Here is a 21,383-nt window from a genome sequence, read left to right as displayed (position 1 = left end):
CTAGTTCTAAGAAGTGATCTAGTTTACATGACTTTCTTAGATTACAACTGAAAAAAAAAGAAGAAAAAGATTATTTTACTTCATTATTTTAGCAATGCTTGGTGTTATTCAAGACTATCCATTACGAAGGAAAGTAGGAAAACAAGACTCAAAGCAACCAACACAGCCTGAAAAAAAACTAGAGCACTTTTTTTCAAATAAATATATTTTAAGTTAAATTCAACAAGCTAAGGAAGATTTTAAAAACCCAAATAAAACACTGATCAAATGCACTATTTTAGAGAGACATTTCAAGAACAGTCCTTCATTCCTTTATTATCCTGTAAGATCTCATATACCACATCCTACTCCTGTCCTCCAGTGGGGCAGGGCTAGTGCTTGTGTTGAGCTGCCTCTCTCTTGGATCAACAGCCTAACCCAAATTACATATTATATATTCTTATTTTTCTCCTTCTCCCTACTCTGAAAATGAACATTATTTTCAGGATTTGGGTTTTTGCTGATTTGTTTTTTTGAGAGGTTGATTATGCCAGTGGTATCCAGTCAACAAACACACACTCCACTTTTTCCACTTTACATTCAGCATCCAAATCAACTACAAAAGAATATACAGATGAAATAAAAAACACTATTTGCATACTTTAAGGGTTGCAGGACTGAGCTTAAAAGACTTTCTACAATTTCAAACCCAAAATATAGTTTGCAGAGCACCGACTGACAGCTTTGAGACACCAGACTGCTTAAAAAAAAATTAATATACTTCATAAATCACCATTTTCATTTTTTAATTATGGCTAAACTCAATCATTTCGTTTCTCCATTTTTGTTTAGTATGTCCACTGTATTCTTTATTATTGTTAGGGTGTCTTTGCACGCTTCACCACCACAAATTGAGGAAAACATTAATTTTAAAGTGATTTAGAATCTTGTTATTTAAATTTTGCTTAAGAATAACGGTAGCATTATTACCACTGCAAATGACAACAAGGAAAATCTTAAAGCTTATTACCACAAAACTGTGTTTCTGCATATGCCCCATTTTGAACATTTCTCTGTTACTCAATAAGAGAAAAAGATATGACTTCATTGTCAACACTTAAAACACATCAGGGATTTTACTAAAAGATTAAATTCAGCTATTTGTCAAAACCAGTGATCAAGTCAACATTTGTGCTTGCAGAACAGTGAAATTATTGAATTCTGCAATTAAATAGCAACATGATTTGTTACTTTGGTTCATTACCCACTGACTGTAATAAAATAGCACCAGTGCTCCAACTCCCCTTGTGACAGAAACAGAGCTCTGCATAATGGACTAAAACTACACTCAGGAAATAAGCACTAACACTGTAGGAACCGTTTAAGAAATATAGTCTTCCATTACAGAATGAGGTTCATCAATAAGAATTAAAATAAGCAGCCAGAATGTTTCTTTTCATTATAAAAGTATTCCACAATCAAAGGACAAGCAATGTCCAGGAGCACATTCACAGATGAGTTTCATTAGGTATATAAATTATCTCATAGCTCATACATACGGTAATTTCATTTTCTTTATAACGTGGTACCAGCTTTAGATAGTATTCCAGAGAGTAATTTTTTAAGTTCTAATAACACTATCTTAACTAGGTGCCAGTGAAACTACTTTTAAGCAATTACATTACATCCTAGTATTAAACAGCTAAACCGATGAGTAAGAAAAAGTCATAGAATCATTTAGGTTGGAAAAGACCCTTGGGATCATCGAGTCCAACCATCTACCCTGCTCTACAAAGTTCTCCCCTACACCAAATCCCCCAACACCACATCTGAACGACTCTTAAACTCATCCACGGATGGTGACTTCTGCTGGTCACACTATTTCTAATACAAGCCAGGATGCCATTGGTTTTCTTGGCCACCTGGGCACACTGCTGGCTCATATAAGTCACCCAATCCAACTTTCTTGTACAAAATTTTGGGAATTGCTGGTGTTGGAACGGAAAGCAATGAACGGGCTCGCTAAAAGTAAATCTCCCAAGCAACATCAGGAGATATCTTTAAGTTCATTCTAGAACCACTGCAGTCATGTAGGTGGTGTGACTACCTGAGGATTGGAAGGACAGCAGAGAAAAGTACACACGTCTTGTAAATGATATATTTGGGTTCAGTTATTGTCACTGCACCTCTGACCTCTTTGGCATTAACTCAACCACCCCCCCTTCACCTGGAAAATATGTTGAAGAAAACAATACAACTTTTAAACACTTTGCTTAAAATGCGTGGTGCCTTTCCTTAACGTTCACACAAATTCTGAATTTTGCATCTTTAGAATACTCGAGAGCCCCTTTTCAACTCAAGTTCATTAAATCCCCATGTTTGTACATTCTTGGATTACTGCATCACAATTCCAAGTTTGCCACCTCCTTGAATACTTCTTATATTAAATGATAAAACTGGTTCAGCATATGATGAACACCCATATGATTAACTTGTGAACTTAAATACATGAAAAGCCAGGAAGTTAAAACTCTCACAACATTTATTGTTCCACAAACTGCATCTATGAATAACGATTACAGCCAGGTTGTCTATCTAATGTATGTCATTTTGTACTGGTTTATTCCCCGATTTTAAAGTCATTGTGCTCTTTCAATAGCTTATTATTTATGCGATTGTCACTGAAACGAAATTGCAAGTGCTTTAAAATGCTACCATTAAAACAATTGTTGTGAAATTTCTACCACTGAGGGAAATGGGAAGAGAGACCTAATTCTTGCCGGGGCTGCATCTGTTCCTCCAGCTCCCTGGGAAGGTAATTTTTTGCCAGTCAAAGAGAACATCTGCATATGCCAACTAAAGACACTCTGAAACATGGTCTTTATAATAAAGAGCATGAAAACATAAACTTTAAGGTAAACTGCAGGTTTGCAAAAGAAAATGCTGTGAGATCACAGTACTTAAAATATGTAACACTCAATCCTTAATTGGACCAACAGTTTACAATAACGACATCAATCAATTCACCCATCATAAATTCAGAACAGTATTTTTATTTAATAAATGGAAAGTACTAAAATATGTGACTTTTCAAAATGATTTTTTTATACAAGGGTAAGAGGCAAAATTAAAATGCAAAAACATTTCACTACCCTGCAAACCATACAGCGACCACACTATAGCTCTCTCTCAGCAAGGGAAATTTTATTCCCTGCCACACATGTCACAGTAAAGTAAGGAACAAATAGAAGGGACAGAAAAAAACCAGCTGTTAAAATGTAGAACTTCTCTCGTTTAATTCACAGCAACTAACCCCCGGGCAAGAGAACTACCTGCAGTCAGAGCACACGCTCTGTGGGATCTGCACCAGACACTTCCTTCAGACACGCTGCAATCAACGTGTCAAAAACCCTGTCACCGCAGCTGGGGGGGGAGATCCTGCTATTTCCACATCTTACCACAAAAGCCGTTATCCAACATGACAGATTAGTGCCTACAGAACATTTTCTTATAAAAAAAGAAATAAGAATTATCTCCACACAGAAGTAAGCACTCTGAAAAGCAACAGCACTGCTACAAATTCAATAAGGATTTTTTTCCCTAGCAATGTAAACATTTTCCCTTTTGTTTTTTTTTGGAAAAAGATTAGGCTGTTACGTGAAATAAGAACAGATTTTGAACTGATGGACTTAGTAATTAATTACAGGCTGTTTAGACTTAAAGGATGAATGTGAAGTATTAGAGTGGGTATTAAATTAGCATTATACGTATGCTACTTTCGCAGTTTTAGAGGCAGTTACCGATCTCTATCATTTTGGAAGAGTTATTTGTTCCACAAAGTTTATAGATTTTTGGATGTGTGTTTGCTTTGCAAAGACAGCTTTTTTTTGACAAGTGAGGCAGGCCACCCAGGTGGTATAAACATCACACAGTAAATAGTAGCATTGGAAAGGAAACTGAATTTCTAGCAATCGCAAAACTTGTCAATAAGGCAAATAAAAGTATTTATTAAGGGCCCACGACTCTTGGACAGCCCCACTCAAAGAGTGGTGGTCAACAGCTCAAGGTCCAGGTGACCGATTGCTGCTTAACATCTTTGCTGGCAACATGGTGGTTCTGTGGAACATTAAAATTCTGATGGAAACTTCAGGAGAGCCCAAAGGCACACGACAAGCGCGTAAGACCCCTGTGAACTGAACTGTAATAGTCAACAGGAAGAGAGAAAATAAAGTCTTCGGGGAAAGAATAATCAAATCACTGATATCATCATCATTATGGAGGTCCCTGGGTAGGACAGCAGTGGGGTGTGAAAGGAGTGCACTTCCTGCCAAATAAATATTCACAGAGCTACAGAAAAGTGGAGAGAACATACTAATTTATAATTCAACTTGAAATTGCATACAATAACTATGATGAAAAACCCTGAGGTATTACAGCAGCTTTGTTTGGGCATTTCAGGATAACAGGCATCTTGGCTTTGAGACTCTAGAGGAGAAGACAACTGCTGAGTACCACAATCAGTTCAGAGGAAATGGGCACATTATTCTTCCCAACTGCAGGCAAACACAGGCAAGGACAGGCAAACATCACGGCATCGATTTCTATCCAAATCATAAATTGGAGCCTCTTCATTCAATACTGAGCTAGAAACTGCATTTTCTGAAAAACTCAAAAGCTCAAAGAGTAGAAGAAGTTTCAGGACACAGCATGATGTCTGCAGCCCCAGCAGCCTGCCTACTAATGGAACAACAGCTTCTTGGATTCCAATGTGTTTACAAAATAGACTCAGTTATTACTGGAACACATTTTTCAGACCACAAAGCAGCTGTGCACAGGAGTAAGGACTTCTTATTATATAGCCTACCTTCTTTAATTTCAAGGATTGAAGTAGCCTATCTCGTTTTCCTGGGAAACTATAAAAAAAAACAAAGAAACCCTAAAAAGGTACAGGATATCAGAAACTGTCAGTGAAAATTACGAGAAAGTTCAAGGCTGGGTGTTTTCACTCAAAACTAAATGCCATGGACACCTCCTTTCTCCCCTCCTCCCCATCTCTCAGCCTCTTTGATATAACAAAAGTACAGTTAAAACCCCTTTCCTTTTAGAAGGCCTCCTGTTATCATCATCTTATATCACAGTTACGCAATCAAATTCATGTACTGAAATGCTTAAACAAAAATCCATTTAATAATATCTTAAAGCCCTGAAAATATAATATATAGCTCCAGTATCTGCACACTGTGATTCATTACACAGGTATCTGTAGTCCATGTCCTGCCCCACAGTAGCTCGCATTTGCTTCACTGAAGTAGAAGATGGATGTTTCACCACTAAAAAGGATCCATGTAGTATTACAACAAATTACCTGCCAGAGTTCAAAGGCTTCATTTTTTTTTGAAGAAAGGAAGCCAACATTTTACTAAAAGCAAAGCATATGCTTTCCTCCCAATGCAATGAGAATGAAGGACTGCATTACCTTCGTGCACTGTTATTCCACAGTTGTCACACTGGATTATTTCATCAGCATCTTCACTGTTATCTCCAAGACAAACGCAACAAATCAAAATATGGTCCATTTTCTGGGAGCTCCAATTTTGAGACTTCTCAAGGATCAAGGAGTCCTAATATTGAAAAATGAAGACACATGGATTATGCCAGGAACTCCAATTTTAATTAAAACAAACAAAAGATCTGTTATTTGCTCAATTTTGAACAACAAACAAACAAAAAAGATGGTATATAATTTTCACAAGAACAAAACTTCTTTGTTGTCAAACCATGTAAACACTTCATCCACAAATATAAGAGCTAGGAGAAAGGATGGATACAATCTGATCTCAATATACCCAGAGATCTGTTAAGATCCAAAGGCCAGAGAAGGGTCTTATTTCCTCAGATAGAAACACACGTCTTCAATGCATTTATGTTCTACAAAAAGGAACAAACATACACACCTAAGAAACCATTTAAAAGGAAAAAAAAAAAACACCAAGGCCAAAGCTGACCTTCAAATGTCCCAATATTCAGAAAAGATGTTTCATTTTGTTAAACTTTGCACCTTCGAAAAAAAGTCACATGGATCTGAAAAATCTGAAAATAAACAGCTAACCCAAGCCTGCTGTGTGCTCACTTACGTAAAATATAACAAATTATCAACTCAGTTCTCTTTTGCTGTAATGCAAATTGATATGTCTGTATGCAAAACCATATGATTCATTAAAGCTATAACAACTTACTTTCTTCTGATTCTATAGAGGAGTCGGGATTTGCAGAACACGGACATTGCTCTGTTTTGGCAGCCTCCAACGTGAACTACACCACTTAAAAAGAATGTGGCTTTTAATCGGGAATTTTCTCTAAGGAAACACGGAGATGTGTTTCACAAACCAAATAAAGCTGTATGTAAATGTTAATTTTTCATAAGCAGCATCAAGTCTTCTTACTATTTTCATCGTGAGGTACAGCCACTGTCTCCTCTGCAAAGATCCACATCTTCCACACACTCTCTTTAATTTTATACTAAAAGCAAACAGTGAGTTTGAACTGCTTTCACTGGTGAGACGAAGGCATGTAGGGAAGTGTGAACTTAGGCACACCAGTAAAAAATAATCACTACAGGATAAAGAAATAGTAATAGTTTCAGAGCACAGGCTGACAGTTCATGCCTAAATGGCATGTGTTCAAAACATCTGAGATCTGAAAATATTTCAAACCTGCTGCAGTATTCTACCAGGAAAGAAAAAAAATAAGTTAAGGTGGAAGATAGCCTCTCAAACATCTTTTTCTCTTCCAAACCCCCATTTCTGACACAAACCATAGCACCAACACTGCACCTGTGCAGCCTGAGCAGTTCAAAACTATGAGTGCTCTCTGAGGTTGGTTTTCTTCCTCAAGAATCTTAAATTTTCACACTAATCTATGAAATTATTTCATGATAACCTCTCAATCTGATACAGGAAGTCTCCGCACAACATTTTCAGGGAATCCTTAATGAAGTCTCTTTGCACTTTAGGTTTATCTGGGCAGGTATTTGGGGATGAAAGGGAGGGAATCTCTGCTTGATTTTAAAGCAAGATAGAGGGGTAGAATAACCTCACCACCTACAGCTGAGCTCAAATAGTTTACTTCACATAACGGAGGTGGCTTCTGATAATGTTTTTGACCTAGGAAAGGCCAAACATACACTTCTAGCAGTGAGGAAAGGCTTCTGGATCTTCATTTTCTCTAAATGTCATAACATGACCTATAGAAAAAAAACAACTTAGCTAGAAGTAACAATGAAAGATTATAGAACCTTTCACACGGTCGTGCTTCCTTACAGAAAGGTCACTAATTAGGAAAAATACAAGATTCTCCCCTGTAGAGTTCAGAGCATTCCTTCCAACATCCTCCTTTTAGGACCAAACTGCAAAGCATTTTGAGGAAAGTAAGAAACTTGCATATTTGTATCAAAAATACTGTGGCCCATCCTTACTCAAAATACCCATGTTTAGCCTACTATTCACATTATAGATAGGAAAATGGCAGTTGATATGCCCTAATTTGGGCAGATTAATTGTGCAAGTGGTACAGGCTTCTCAGGCTTCACAACTCTACAGAGATCAGCTTTTCCTGACAGTACCTTCCACTGAAACTGTTATTTGGCTTCGGTACCAGAAGTTTAAAAGAAATTTATGATCTCTACTGTTATAGAAGCCCAAGGTCTGGTATTTAAAAAAACCTAAAAGGAAAAAAAAAAACCTAACAAAACTATTACTTTAAACAAACAGAATTGCACTGTAAAAACAACACTGAGATAGCAATAGCTGTTCAGGCAGTGAGAACAGATGCAAACATGGATTAAAAAAAAAAAAAACAAGCAATGATGGAAGGGCATCAAATTTGGATGTAATGCTAGGATCCCTGTCCCTTACTGTTTACCTTACATGAAGACACCCCAACAGGTCAACCAAAGCAGCAGAATGACAATTTTTCTGTGCAGACATGGAGAGGGAGTGATGGGGAATGTATATGCTCTCCTCTGCTTATCCCAGAATCATAGAATGGTTTGGGTTGGAAGGGACCTTAAAGATCATCCAGTTCCAACCCCCTGCCCTGGGCAGGGACACCTCCCACCAGACCAGGTTGCTCCAAGCCCCATCCAGCATGGCCTTGAACCCCTGTTCCAGTGTCTCACCACCCTCACAGGAAAGAATTTCTTCCTAATATCTAATGTCTTACTCCATGTAAGGACCTTAAAGACCCCATCCCAGAAGCTGATGCTACTTGTCTAAAGTACGGGAAGTTTTCCATGGAGATGGTACCTGCTGCCAACTCCTCAACAAGTCCCCTTCCCTCCCCGAGCAGGAGAAAGGATTTCAGCTGAATCACTGTGTAATTCCCATTTCTCTGGTGTTAACGAAGAACGTGAGCATTTCAAGCTATATGCCTACATGCTTCTGGCTTTCACGGAATAAAAAAACATTTAAAAAATAAAATAGCCACCTTTGTGAGAACAGAAGAATCCCATAAAGTGGTAGCAATTATAAAAACAGAAAAGCACCATTTATCTACTAATGATGCTTGACCCTAGAAAAGAAAGCAAAGTTTGTCTTCTGTGCTTAACACAGTAGAAAAGCACACAGTGTTTCACTACAGCACAGGTTAAAATACCGTACAGCCAGACCTCAGAATATTTCTATAAAATGTAGAAAAATGGAAAGCACACGGAAATAAAAAGCAAACAACCCACCCCCAAGAAGTTCGGAAAGGAAAGGAAGATGCATATCAAGGACACTACTATATTTTCAGAGTTAATTACCTGAACATTCTTTCATAAATGAATTATGCACTCACTCGTCTGTTTTTCTAAGAACACAGCTTCTGTAGTGTAATGAGATTTTGCTAGACTTGTCTGCTAGGCAGGTGGTTTTTTATTTTACTATTTTAAAATACGGTAGTAGTAGAGAGTACAGTGTTATAATACAGTTGAGTATCAATCTGAAAATTATGGTGTATAACCCAGGCTACAGATACTCACTGTTGCAAGACTTCCTGGCTAAAGACCTATTCATAAACAGTACTTTGCTTTATGTGCAGGGAAGATAAATTATCAGTTACAAAATTGTAATTTGAACTTCAAATTTTTATTTCATCTTTTGATCAATGCCCTAAATTCAAGGCAAGGTCCCTGCACATTAAGAAGCTTCACAAGGGATGTATCAGAGACAGCTCCAGGTCTCTGAAGAAGCCCAATTTTCCAAGTCAATGGAAATTATGGACATATTCAAAAATATATCCTTAAGAATACAGCCTCACATCTCCATTCTGATATGGGGAAAAAATCCAAAGGAAAGTTGCCTATCTCTATTTGACGTTTTGATCATCAGTATTGTTAGAGCACCTTCAGCTCCTGAGCCAAGAGAATATGAGCAATAACACTGGAATTACAGAGCTAGAAAGAAGATGTGCATGCAAAAAGTGAAAAAAAAAAGAAAACAACCCACCATTATGAGCTTTTTTTTTTCCCCAATCACAAATATTAGTAGTAATTAAAACAGCACAGTGTGATTGCAATCATATATATAAAAAGTACATAAGTAACTGAAACTGAGACAACTGATTCTTCCAAGTACTGTTTAGTTCCCTGTCATTTTACACGTTAAAATAAAGATTAAATGGAACTGTAGAACTTTAAATAGTGCCATATCATCATAATTTAACAAATGTCATGTTGACCTTGCAATTTCCTGAAAATTAGATATAGATTTTACAGCAACTCTTTTTAATTTGTTCAAAACTTTGCTACTGCAGGACATGAAGTGAACCATCCTGACAACCTAATATCTTCGTTTTTCCATAGGCACAACCTTTAGGCAACTGCAATTGTGCACAGGAAAAGAAATTTGCATTCCTAAACCCTTAACATATAATTTTCACATTCTGCAATTAGAAGATATTTAATATAACAATAACAGTTCCCAAATGCTTTTTCATACTGTAAGAAATTACTTCATTTGTGAGTATTATAAGCAAGCCCAACATAAATTATCATGATTATCCTATTTGATTTTAAACTCAGTGCACGTATTTCTTTACTTACAATTCTTCAATTAGTGAACTTAGCGTTCAGGCTTTGATGTTTGTCATAAAGGTCTATGGTAAAGAATAACCTACCATTTAGCTACTTGATGAAACATCACAGATGCTTTGAACCTTTAGAACATTACAGATATGCAACTTTTACACTAAAACTGAACTGCAGTCTTGCTAATCCATGCTGATTTGCATACTGGACCTCCTGTTTGCTTTAGAACTAATCCAACCCCTCCTAAAGCCAAGAGAAGTCTCTCTATTGACTTTAGTGGCATTAGATTGGCCAAATGGTCCAAGCAAGGTTATTTAATATGCAGCGCCTACTTAGCACATTTTTGCTGCTTCGCTTGTTCCTGCAAACACAATTCCAGGCAATCAGGTTAATTTTCAAATTAACAGAACAGCTAATGGGGAGTAGTTTCCATTTTTCAAGAGATATATTATAGAAAGTTGGTTGCACTACCTCATTACTCTTGCTTTGTGAAAGAGCCAGGCTATCATTTGTCAATTCCTCATCATCTGCATTATTTCTGTTAAGAACTTTACTCTTCTTCTTCTTGGATCCTCCATCACTAGCCGTGCTGCTATTGTCTTCTTCATTACCTTCCTCATCGTTGTCATCCTCATCGCTTCCGCTCCCATCATCTTCATCGTCCTCGTTATCTCCATCGCTCCCCTCTTTTCGCAGAGCGTTTTTTCCTTTTTTTTTCTCAGCAGTGGGCCGCCAGTCATTGTCATCTTCACTGTCATAGTCATCCATGTCGTTCAGTTCTTCCATCGACACAAAATCCAGCAAAGGTCGGTTCCTGCGCAAATTCCATTTTTTTGGTTCACTGGTTTGCTCATCAGCCACAGCATCGGGTTCGGCTGCTTTCTCTTTCTCTTTCTTCTTTTTTGGCTTTTCTTCTTCATCTTCTTGTTCTTTCTTTTCAGTTTTAATTACCTCTTTGTCTGCTGTTGGGACCTCCTCTTCAGTGGAGCTTTTGGGCTGTTGTTCTTCTACTTTCTCTTCTGCCGGTTCCTCCTCCAAGATATTTTCTTCTGATTCAGTACAGGAACCTTCACCACTGTCCTTTGATGCATCTTCACTCCCATGACCACTTCCTTCAGAATCTGTTGAGCATATGAAAATTTAAAAAAAGTTCCGACACAAATGTACCCCCAAAAATAAAATTGGTTGAAGCAAGTTGTTAAACAAAAGAATGATGCATGTTCCTCCCTCATAAGGCTTTCCACCTATTTTTTTCAGCTGGTGTCCAAACACTGCTATTTCAAGTGGTATGTTGAGAATCTGTTAAACATGAGTGCATTTTAAGATGGCAAAAAAAAGATGGCAGAATTTATTAAATGAACATTAAATGTTCCTTTGAACTGCAGCTCCTATTAACAATAACCAGTAGCACAGAATAATTTCCATGTGAAGTCACACCATAAAGAAAGAGCATTCCAGTTTTTCATTTCTGGAGGTGTTTTCTAAATCTTCAAATTAAAATAGCTACCCAACAGAAGAGAATTAAAATTACAAAAGGAAGAGTTTACGTAACAAGCACTAACAATACCATGGATACGCCCACACCATTTTTAGTACAGTTTTGTTTTTCTGGGTTTGGGGGCTCTTCTAATTTCCAATGTTATTTCATTTATTAATCCCATATCAGCTATGCCTCATTCAGTGTTGCAGCTGCACAACAATCCATAATTTCTAACCTTATGCCACTCATATGGAATTGTTCTGTGTGTAGTCACTATTTCTATTAATTAACACAGGCCAAGCTGTGCAATAGAAAGGAACAGAAGAGGATTTGTGTGAAAAAAAATTCACAAAAATAAGTCATCTGTACTATAAAGTACATGTAAAAATTATTGAAAAAGATGACAAGTGAACATGTTAAATTTTAGAAACATCATCCACCTTGACTATCTCTCATCTTATATTCACTTACTACTTTTCATTAAAAGTATTAGTTTTAATGAATAAAAACTCAGAGGCTTTTTTTTTTTTTTTAAATTAACAAGAAAATACAAAGTTGCTTGATCCAAGGCAGCTAACAATTGGGCAATGGCTACAGTTTCCAGTTTGTTCAGAGCCATCACCAAGCTCCTGATGAACTGTCACATCCATGCAAGAGACATGTTGATGCTTGCAAATTAAAAAAATCCTTTATCATTTTCCTCATCACACACAAAAAATCCACCACTCAGTATCACCTTATACAGAGAATTTCTGTGCATATCCATCTCTACAAAAAGCCACGTAAACAGTATGCAAACTGCAGGAACACAAGTTATTGGACAGTCTTTTGAGAAAAAGAGTAATTCAGTCATCTCCCTCCACCTACCAGTCTTAATTGCAGTAATGGAAGTACAACATAATTAACTGAAGTTCTGAAATATCAGATGCTCTCCAGGCATGTCTAAGAGATAAAAAAACTGTATCAACTAATATGCAATCTAAAAAATTATGCTTAAATTACAATAGCTTTGTTTGGATACATATTCGTGGGCCTGTTAGAGAAGGTCCATGAAATACTAAAGACAGACTGAGACTTGGGTTTGTTCAGTCTGGAGAAGAGAAGGCTCCAGGGAGACCTTAGTGGGGCCTTTCAATATATAAAGGAGGCTTATAAGAAAGAGAGACTTTTTACCAAGGCCTGTAGTGACAGGAAAAGGGGGACAGGTTTGAAACTGGAAAAAGGCAGGGTTTAGCCTGGACATAAGGAAAAAACTTTACAATGTGGGTGGTGAGAGCCTGGCCCAGGTTGCCCAGAGAAGCTGTGGCTGCCCCATCCCTGGAGGGGTTCAAGGGCAGGCTGGATGGGGCTTGGAGCAACCTGGTCTGGTGGGAGGTGTCCCTGCCCAGGGCAGGGGGTGGAACTGGATGATTATAGAATCATAGAATGGTTAGAACTGGAAGGGACCATTGAGTTCATGATCTTTGAAGGTCCCTTGCAACCCAAACCACTTCATGACATTTGCCAAGCCTGGATTTTTAAGTTACCTTATAGTATTTTTTTTTATTTTTATTTTTTTATTTTTTTTTTTTACTTTCCCACCATAACTGCATGGCAGTAATCTGCTTGGATGCTTTAATTGTGCTGCTCCATTTCTAAATATTCTTGAACTTCTCATTAATTTAAGATTCCACTTTATTTTTTGGGGGGGATCTTAGTCTTGGTATAGTTTGGTCTTTAACAGCACCCTAAATCAGAGTGATTCTTGTGTATTAATACTGCAAAACCGAGGAAACTCTCTAGCAGCTTTATGAAATGCAATCAATATAAAGCAGAGGAAAAAATAAATGTTTGTTTCATTCACTTGTCCCCTTCAAATTCTCTTTGCCTTCTGCCTGTGCATTATGCTTCGTGCTCTCCTTTCTGCATTGCACGTACACACCAGAAATACCCCTAGAAAGGGATATCCCTCTTCTCTCTGAATGCATCCACCCTGATAGGTACTTTTCTTGAACGAGCTATTCTGCAATAACAGCTATTTTTGCAGGTGTGCTTCTGTCAGATGCACTTCCAGTTAGGAAGAGGCTGTAGTATACAATTTTCTCCTTGAAAGAAATTCTTAAAGAATGGCTCTCTCAAACTGGCAACCGCATCGTGTCATTCCCTATGGGAGAAAAGTCAAGTTACTCTCAAGTGAAAGATGGGGCCAGATACACTGTCAAATAGTGAAGAACACAGAGTTCCACTGAGAACAAATATGAGAGAGAACAGTCATTTATTTCCATACACTTTGTATCTTTAGCTCTGCTGAGCACAACAGCAGGTGGCACTCAAATCTAAAGAGGGTAAATTCTGAGCAGAATTCTCCAGGACAGAACATGACGCTCCAGAATTAACATCAGAAAAAGCGCAATAAAAATTTCAAAAAGTTACTATTAATCTCCACGTCAGTTGTGGAGTCTCATATAATATGTACTATGCACAAGACACAGGGGGAAAGCAACTGAAATCACTACAGCAGTTAAAAAAAATCCTCCCAGGGCTTCGCAGGACCGTTTTTGCCAGCAACTTTAAAATTGGTACCCTGTGACTTTTTTTTTTTTTTTAACATTCTAAGAAAATCCACGTATACAGAGAGTAGTGCTATACTACATAAGTAGTAAGGGCTATACTACATAAGTACACGGCCACTCGCTCACAGGAGACAGGCTGATTCCTCAATGCAATATTTAGCTTGAAAAGCAGCTCTGTAAAAAGCAGCTTTATTGCTTGTTTTTAAGTGAAGTCTGAAGGATAAGCTAGTTAAAGGAAATCACAGATTCAATTTGGGGCTTTCCTCTTCCACTAACAAAGCCTAACCAACTCCAGGCAGCAGCAGAGATGCATCTGGCATCGTTTCTGAAAGTTATTTTTTTTTTTTGGACTGAGTCCTGTCTGGTTCAGACTTATCCAGGTGCTCGAAGCTACATAGAGAGAATACAACCCAGGATCCTGGAACACTGAAAAGAATGGAAAAAACCTGGAAAACTACCGTGTCTGAAGTTATTCCTACTGAATAATATATTTCAATAATATAGGCATCATGGGAGAAGTCATCCAGCCCACAGTCTGCTTCACAATACCCTTCTTTTTGAGGGCGGTAACAAAGCCCAGGTGAGGATAATTGGAAATAAAAGGCACCTGATCCCCACCACCCTGTCTAGTGGTGCCTTAGCCTCTGTCTCCCTCTCACAAAGAATAATCTTTGATACAATGAGGTGAAATCACCCATGTATCTGCGCTAAAACACCCTGTCACACACCACGTACAATCCCTCACACAAGTTGCCTCCATCCTGACAGATGGGGAAAGGGGACAACACTGCAAAAAGCATCTGCTGACAACAGCCTCTGCCCAGAAACTTCCTTAGAAGAGCAGCTCCAGAGTCACACAAACTCCTTTCCACATGTGCTGCACTTAACACGTGGAAAAGCAGCTGTACTTTCTAAACACCTGACCTGGAAATTGCAAATAATTTTAAAGACTCCAAAATACCTTGAGGAGATGCTTAAACTAACTCAAAAGTTCTGATATTAATAATTGGATGTAAAAAAAAAAAATAAGGCAGGAGAACTTGGATCATATGTGGAAAATATGAACGTTTAAATTGCCAAAGGCAGAGCTGCGTAACTGGTAAATTCCTGATCCCATTTCTCTATTAGACTAAAACCACAGAGGTCCATTGTGCCAAGACCGATACAACCATACTGAAAGCAAGGACTGAAAAGGCTTAATGCTGTTCTTTTCAACATAACTTCAAAAAAGAGACTCTATCATCAGCTAGATACATGCCACTGGCCTTCTGTGCTGTTGAGTGTGATGATTAAACAGTGGTAAGCTACCTGCAATTCACTGTTGGTAATGCCTGCAGGTGAAAAATGGACCTGCCCAAAGTAACCTAATTAAGAATATAAAAATCGAAAGCAATATAGATTAAGGTATTGCTGCTCTAAGGGGAGAAATTCACTCCTCTTTTTTTTTTTTGGAAAAAAGTATCTAAACTCTGTACTAACTGCACATGTAGACTAGGCAGAGTAGGAAACTGAACTGATTTATCTGATCGTCAATCCATGTACACTTCTTTCAGAAGTATTTAAATAGGAAAAAAAAGCAATCCATGTACACTTCTTTCAGAAGTATTTAGTTTAATAGAAAAAAAAAGGATTGAAAAGGAACATATAAATATAAGTTGTTTAGTTTCCCCACTTCTACGCTAGCAGTAACTCTACCACACAGCATTTCAGCAGATTCAAGTCATAAAAGCAGTCAAAACTAAAGGCTGCCAAGTTTGACTTGTCCTTGGGAACTACCTTATTTACAATGTTCTAACACAGATGGAACTGGTTATCTCCTGAATTTGCTTGATGCTTCCCAGTTTCAGATATTGCCCTCAACATTATCATACTTTATTTGGGATGAAGTACTGCATGCCCCGTGACTTCCCTCAGCAAAGTTGCAGTCCTAAATAATCCTTAAAATTATATTCCAGTGCGTTATTGAATAGTGAGCTAGAATACATATTTTTTCCCAAAAACATGTTCGAGTTTCGCATCTTGTACAAGCAAGTACAAGATGCAAGCACATCTGGGAGACAGCTGAACATGTGTCTGGGACCTGCTAAGTATCTGAGGTTAATTTATAACAAGTACATGCCCAAGAAACACTGGAAACATCCCATCCTCAGTGAGCATTGCTAGACTCTCAGAGGCAGCCAGGCTCCCAACAGACCATCCTACCCAGCTGGAATTAATAAAGTGCAAAAGAATCTTCTCCACGTGGCAGGAAACATACGAGATGGACATAGACACACACACACACAAAAAAAAAGAGGAGATGCAAAAGAAAGTAAAGTAGGAGGCCATGAAAATCCTGTTCAAGACTGACTGCACAAGCAGAAGAAGAGTGAAGTAAGGAGGAAAGGTTCCATAAGGGACAGACAGGGTGGAAAGACAAGGCACAAAGAGTCACAGTAGGGGCAAAACAAATAAAAATATTTAGTTACTTCATCAATATTTCAGTAGTGTTTATCACTACAGCATTCTGAAGCTTCGCAAGCGTTTTTTATATTACTGTGTCCTGCAGAGGAAAGCAAAAGTGGATTCTCCATTGTGCTAAGAGGAAGCAAATTGCAGAAAGATGTAAAATATTTGCAACTTTTTATTTCTAGATCAAAGGCAGAGGTATTTCAGAATACCCAACACATACATTTCTATAGAGCTTTACATGTTTTAAACAGAGCTCCTACTGACCTCAACTGCAATAATACTATACAATATTTATGCAAGTCAGGCTCCACGCTCAACACCAAGAAAATAAACTTTTACAAATATTTCTAAAAATTCGAGTCTAGGAGACTTGCAGCAAAAGTAGTGACAGAACCAAGTTCTTCAATGCAGCATTCAGCTACGCTTTTCATAGCTACAGAGACAGAGCCAGTCCTCAAATCCACACATCAGTCTTGCTCGGGGACCACACTACATTTCTCTGCATCATCTAAAATTCAGTATGTGAGCTGCCAAAACTGACCAACTTCACCTATGAGAGAGGAGAAAAAGTAGTTGATTGTTGCTTTGGAGTCCTGCTGGGAATTACTCTACAGCTGTACACTGATTTCTGATTTCTGTGTATCTCCAGGTGCTCTCATTAAATTAAAAAAATATTAAAAATAGTAATAATAAAAAAAACCCCCAACCATAAAACCAAAGTATACTCCAGTTAACTTAAAAGCAAAACTTCAAATAACTGATCCGTATTGTGAAACTTATTTAAAAACTTCAGTTGAGTATATTACAGTACCATTTTTTCAAGTCACATATTTGTAAGCTCTGACTCCAAAGGGTCAGGTTTTTTTATTGGTCCCACATTAAGATTAAATATGACATTCTTACTAAGGAACAAATTTTTTAAGATGTTGATAAAAAAACAGAAAAATGCAGTACTTTAAAATATGGCATTACTACTTTCTATTACGTAGAAAAAGAGAAGCCATTATAAATTTATTTTGTTCAACAGTAACATAATGAAAAGCCCACAGGCCTGAAAACTTCTAGAGTCAGTTTCCCTAAAGAGATGTCAGAATGATGAGATCTTTAAACGGGAAAAGGCAGCAATTGCCTGTTGATGTGACTTAAATCCAAAAGAAAAGAAATTAACTAGGCTGTAAGTAAAGGCCATATCTTCTATGGGTTATTTTTTTTTTTGGTGGAAATGGAGTTTAAGTGATCAGAAATATTTTCTGTAATGAAAAAAAAACTACCGAGGCATCAGGACTCTGAATACAAAAATTCAGAAATGCTGATTCCTTCCTAAAAGTACTTAATAGCAACTTCTCAGATCCTTACTGTATCTCATATCCCCAGAAATTTGATAAAACAATGAGCATGTATAAAAGCTTAAATATTGAGGGCTCAGTCCTCCCAGACTTGGACAATATCATCTACTAGCACATGGCTCTTAACATCCCAAAGCTCACACATATGGATGTAATGTAATCACCAGGGAATAAACAATTTTGGAATTTTTTTAAGTCACTATTTCAATAGTCCTTTAACTAACTTTTTTAACTTTCAATCTGGTTTTTTTTTTTAAACACCTATAGATGCATTTGTGACTCAAATAAACATACATGGTAGAGCTGTGGAATTACCATACTTACGGGATTCTCCTGAGTGTGTGAGTAGAATTTATGGTCATTTTCAACGTAGAAAGATTGTTTCTTCCTCCTGTCACATTTATTTCCCTTTGTAAGCACGCTACGCAATGAGATTCTGAATTCAAACAAATACCAAATACTGATTTGCAACAGGCTGCACATGGAAAGACCTCTGTGGTCATTGAAAGAAGAAAAAAGAGCAACAGCCCAAACTGCACTGGAGAAAGCTGAATCCACAGTGAAAGCAACAGGAAAACCTGTTTCCTATTAGCAACAATCCAGAATTCGTCTAGTAGGGCTACTTGTGTGTGTACACACGTGTTCTGTATATTTAACTCTTAAATTATCAGTTTTAGTTATAGATACGTGTGTGTGTAAAAAAGGTCCCTTTATTTCAACACTTCTTCCATCTGAATCTAAATGGAATAGGTACAATCAAAATTAAGACTATGTTATACCATCTTCATTTTAAATCGGCACTAATGTTCTGTTCCAAATACCCTGCAACTATTGATTGAACTTCATTACATATAAGAAATGCTTCTTTTCTCTTTCAGCTTAAGAGGGTGTATGTTCAATAACTTTCTATTCCCCAACTTCTCCAAACCCTCACAACTTTCTCCTTTCACATTGAAAGCCTTGGAATAAAGTGTAAAATGTCCAACTCTGCTGCTGTTTAAAAGTGTTTTGACTAAATCATAAATTTCATTAAACAGAACATTCATTTCTACTTAAAGTGATAGATACAGGTTCTGAGATGTTAAAGTTATATGAAATATACGAACACAACACAGTAATTAGAAAAACATTTTTGAAGTAGAACTTGGGTTTTTCTCTCATGTTTGTTTCAGTTTAGTGTTGCTTTTTTTTTAAGGGAAAACCCGTCCAACCTCCTCAAAATGAAACTGTGATTGAAACACCCCCAAGGTGGACACTGACCCCCCCACCATGTATGCATAAGACAACCCTAAAAGTCAAGGAGGATATCAGTTACAAATTAATCCTCTGCATTTAGACACAGTTGAGTCAGGACACTTTATTCATTATTTTTAATTAACTAATGATTGTCTTTTAATCAAATAATATATTGCTCTTAATTATGTGTCCATCTCCCATACTCCATTTCCAATTCTCTTTTTTCCTTAAATCCTGCCTACGCTACCATTCCAAAATAGGGAGATTTGGGGGGGCAACTAAAAATCATTTCCTTTTATGGCCAATTGTCTCTACAAAAGGCAATGCCGTTACACAAAAGAAAGGATCAAAAATCCCCCAAAGTAAGATTAAAAAAAAAGTAAATAAAACAAGCCCCCAAAAATCTTAGCATGAATTTAGTAAGAGAACATCAGCTTTACTCCCTTAAATCACTGCAGCCTGTTTCCACCAAACCAACCAAGGGAAATATATCTAAGCTTGGGGAAAAAAATACAACAAGGAGCATTAGGGCATACCTTAAAACTGGCACTGGAGAAACAATTATTAAGCATTTTTAAGTTCATTAATAAGGATGAGCTTGCCAGATGATAAAGAATAAGCCTTTAAATGGGAATATTTTTGCAAGATACATATTCACATGAAAACATAGACCAGCATCCCCAGTAGAGAAATAACAAAGTGAAGTTATTTGACTGCCATAATGCTTCCCTTACATCTTACACATCCCCCATCTCTTCGCTTATTTCCTTCAGCACAGGCTACAGAACATCCAATGTGCAGTTTATTCACAAACATGGTCCTGCCCCTTCTTTTCCCTCCCTCCAATATATTTGAATTTATTCATTTTATTTTGGCATCTTGTTTACTTTCAGTTTCTGTGGATGTTCACTGCAGATACAGGAATCTGCACCCAAAGAGACTGCAGAACAAAACCAGCCTGAAGCAAGGACTTCCTTCTAATATGAAATGCATACACCTTTCTGCGTAGCTATCTGAATGGACACCTTACATTTTTCTATAGTAAAAAACAATAAAAACCTGAACATATTATCTTTCTGCTTAAGTTTTTCACTCACCAAGTGGAATTAACCTTGAGAAACAGGCAAGTTCTTAAGTCCGCATAAAACTATTACCCAGACTGATTCTTATTTCAATACTAAATGCAGTGAATACTTCAAAAAATATCTCTACACCCAAGAAATAAAAAGCAATAGATACAGCTAAAGCCATCAGCACAGAAGCTACTCAAATGCTTCTGCTAGACCTTGTTTGATAATCAGGAATTTTCTGTCGAGAAAAAATTCATTGTAACTGAAGTATTGTATGGATGTTTTGTTTAATCAGTTCTTTCTTTTCCAGAGCATAAGAATTTCAAGTTACCCAATAAAGCCACTGAACTTCAAGTGGCTCCAAGTCCCAACAGTTCACTAATACCATCCTGTCTCCCTCGTATTAAATGAGCAACCATAAAAATAAAAATGAGATAATTCGGGAAGGGAGGAGATGAGGAAGCATATTTACCTGAAGCATCTCCAACTTTAAAATCACTGTCATCAGAGCTATCATAATCTAAAGCTTCCAGCAGCGAAGCTGCCAAAGGCTTCACTTGTCTCCTCTTCGAGCTGCGGTCCACTGCAGGGGAAAAAAAAAAAAGCAGAGTGTCGTTAGTGTCGTTACCGGGTGGCACAATGAGAATTCAGCATCCTTAAGGACATTTAAATTAGGAGGAAAGGCAGAACGGCCGTGAGAGGCTGGGGCTGCCTCCGCCGCGCCGCACCGGGGTCCCGGAGACACCGGCTCCCCGAGGGGAGAGGGGGCAGCAGCAACAGCGGGCAGGGCTCACCCCTCTCCGCCCGCCCGGGGCTCCCTCCGGGCACCGCCACACAACGCGGCACCCCGGGCACCGGCAGGAACCCCCGGGCACCGGCAGGACCCGCGGGCGGACGCTGCGGGTCGCCTGAGGCCCCCGAGCCCACCACCACCTCCAGACGGAGCGCCAGAAGCAACGGGGAAAGGGCAGGCGGGACCGCCTGAGGGACGGCGCTGCGCCCACCCACCCCGGGTGAGGGGAGGCTCGGCGGGGCATCACGGCATCTCCCCGGGAGAGGGGCGGGAAGGGCCGCCGAGGATCACTTACTAAAGCCTGCGCGGGTGAGCGGAGAGCGGGCGGACGGGCGGGGGCCCTCGGGTGCAGCGCCGCGGAGCCGCCGGGCCCCTTCCCCAGACAATGGGCACGGCGGCGACCCGGATGC

General features: G+C 38.3%; 1 protein-coding gene and 1 long non-coding RNA gene across 4 annotated transcripts in view; both read right to left on the bottom strand.

The window, feature by feature from the left end:
* PHF14 (PHD finger protein 14) overlaps positions 1–21,377 on the bottom strand; it is an 83,778-nt gene extending 62,401 nt beyond the window's left edge. For all 3 annotated transcript variants that reach the window (XM_014940303.1, XM_014940304.1, XM_014940305.1), the window contains exons 1-4: positions 21,269–21,377; positions 20,653–20,763; positions 10,517–11,166; positions 5,456–5,600 (exon numbers count right to left, since the gene is read on the bottom strand). In XM_014940303.1, the coding sequence (XP_014795789.1) occupies positions 5,456–5,600; positions 10,517–11,166; positions 20,653–20,763; position 21,269 (907 nt within the window). In that variant the 5' untranslated portion in view covers positions 21,270–21,377. The remainder of the gene's footprint in view (positions 1–5,455; positions 5,601–10,516; positions 11,167–20,652; positions 20,764–21,268) is intronic.
* On the bottom strand, positions 16,683–18,483 carry LOC106886975. Its single transcript, XR_001411770.1, has 2 exons — positions 18,199–18,483; positions 16,683–17,078 (listed from the first exon to the last, which is right to left on the bottom strand). It is a non-coding gene; the product is annotated as an uncharacterized LOC106886975 (long non-coding RNA).
* Positions 21,378–21,383: the final 6 nt, after the last annotated feature.

This window comes from Calidris pugnax, unplaced genomic scaffold (genome assembly GCF_001431845.1).
Source record: "Calidris pugnax isolate Ruff unplaced genomic scaffold, ASM143184v1 scaffold76, whole genome shotgun sequence".
In the NCBI taxonomy this organism is placed as follows: domain Eukaryota; kingdom Metazoa; phylum Chordata; class Aves; order Charadriiformes; family Scolopacidae; genus Calidris; species Calidris pugnax.
This window is presented reverse-complemented; position numbering and strand designations above follow the sequence as displayed.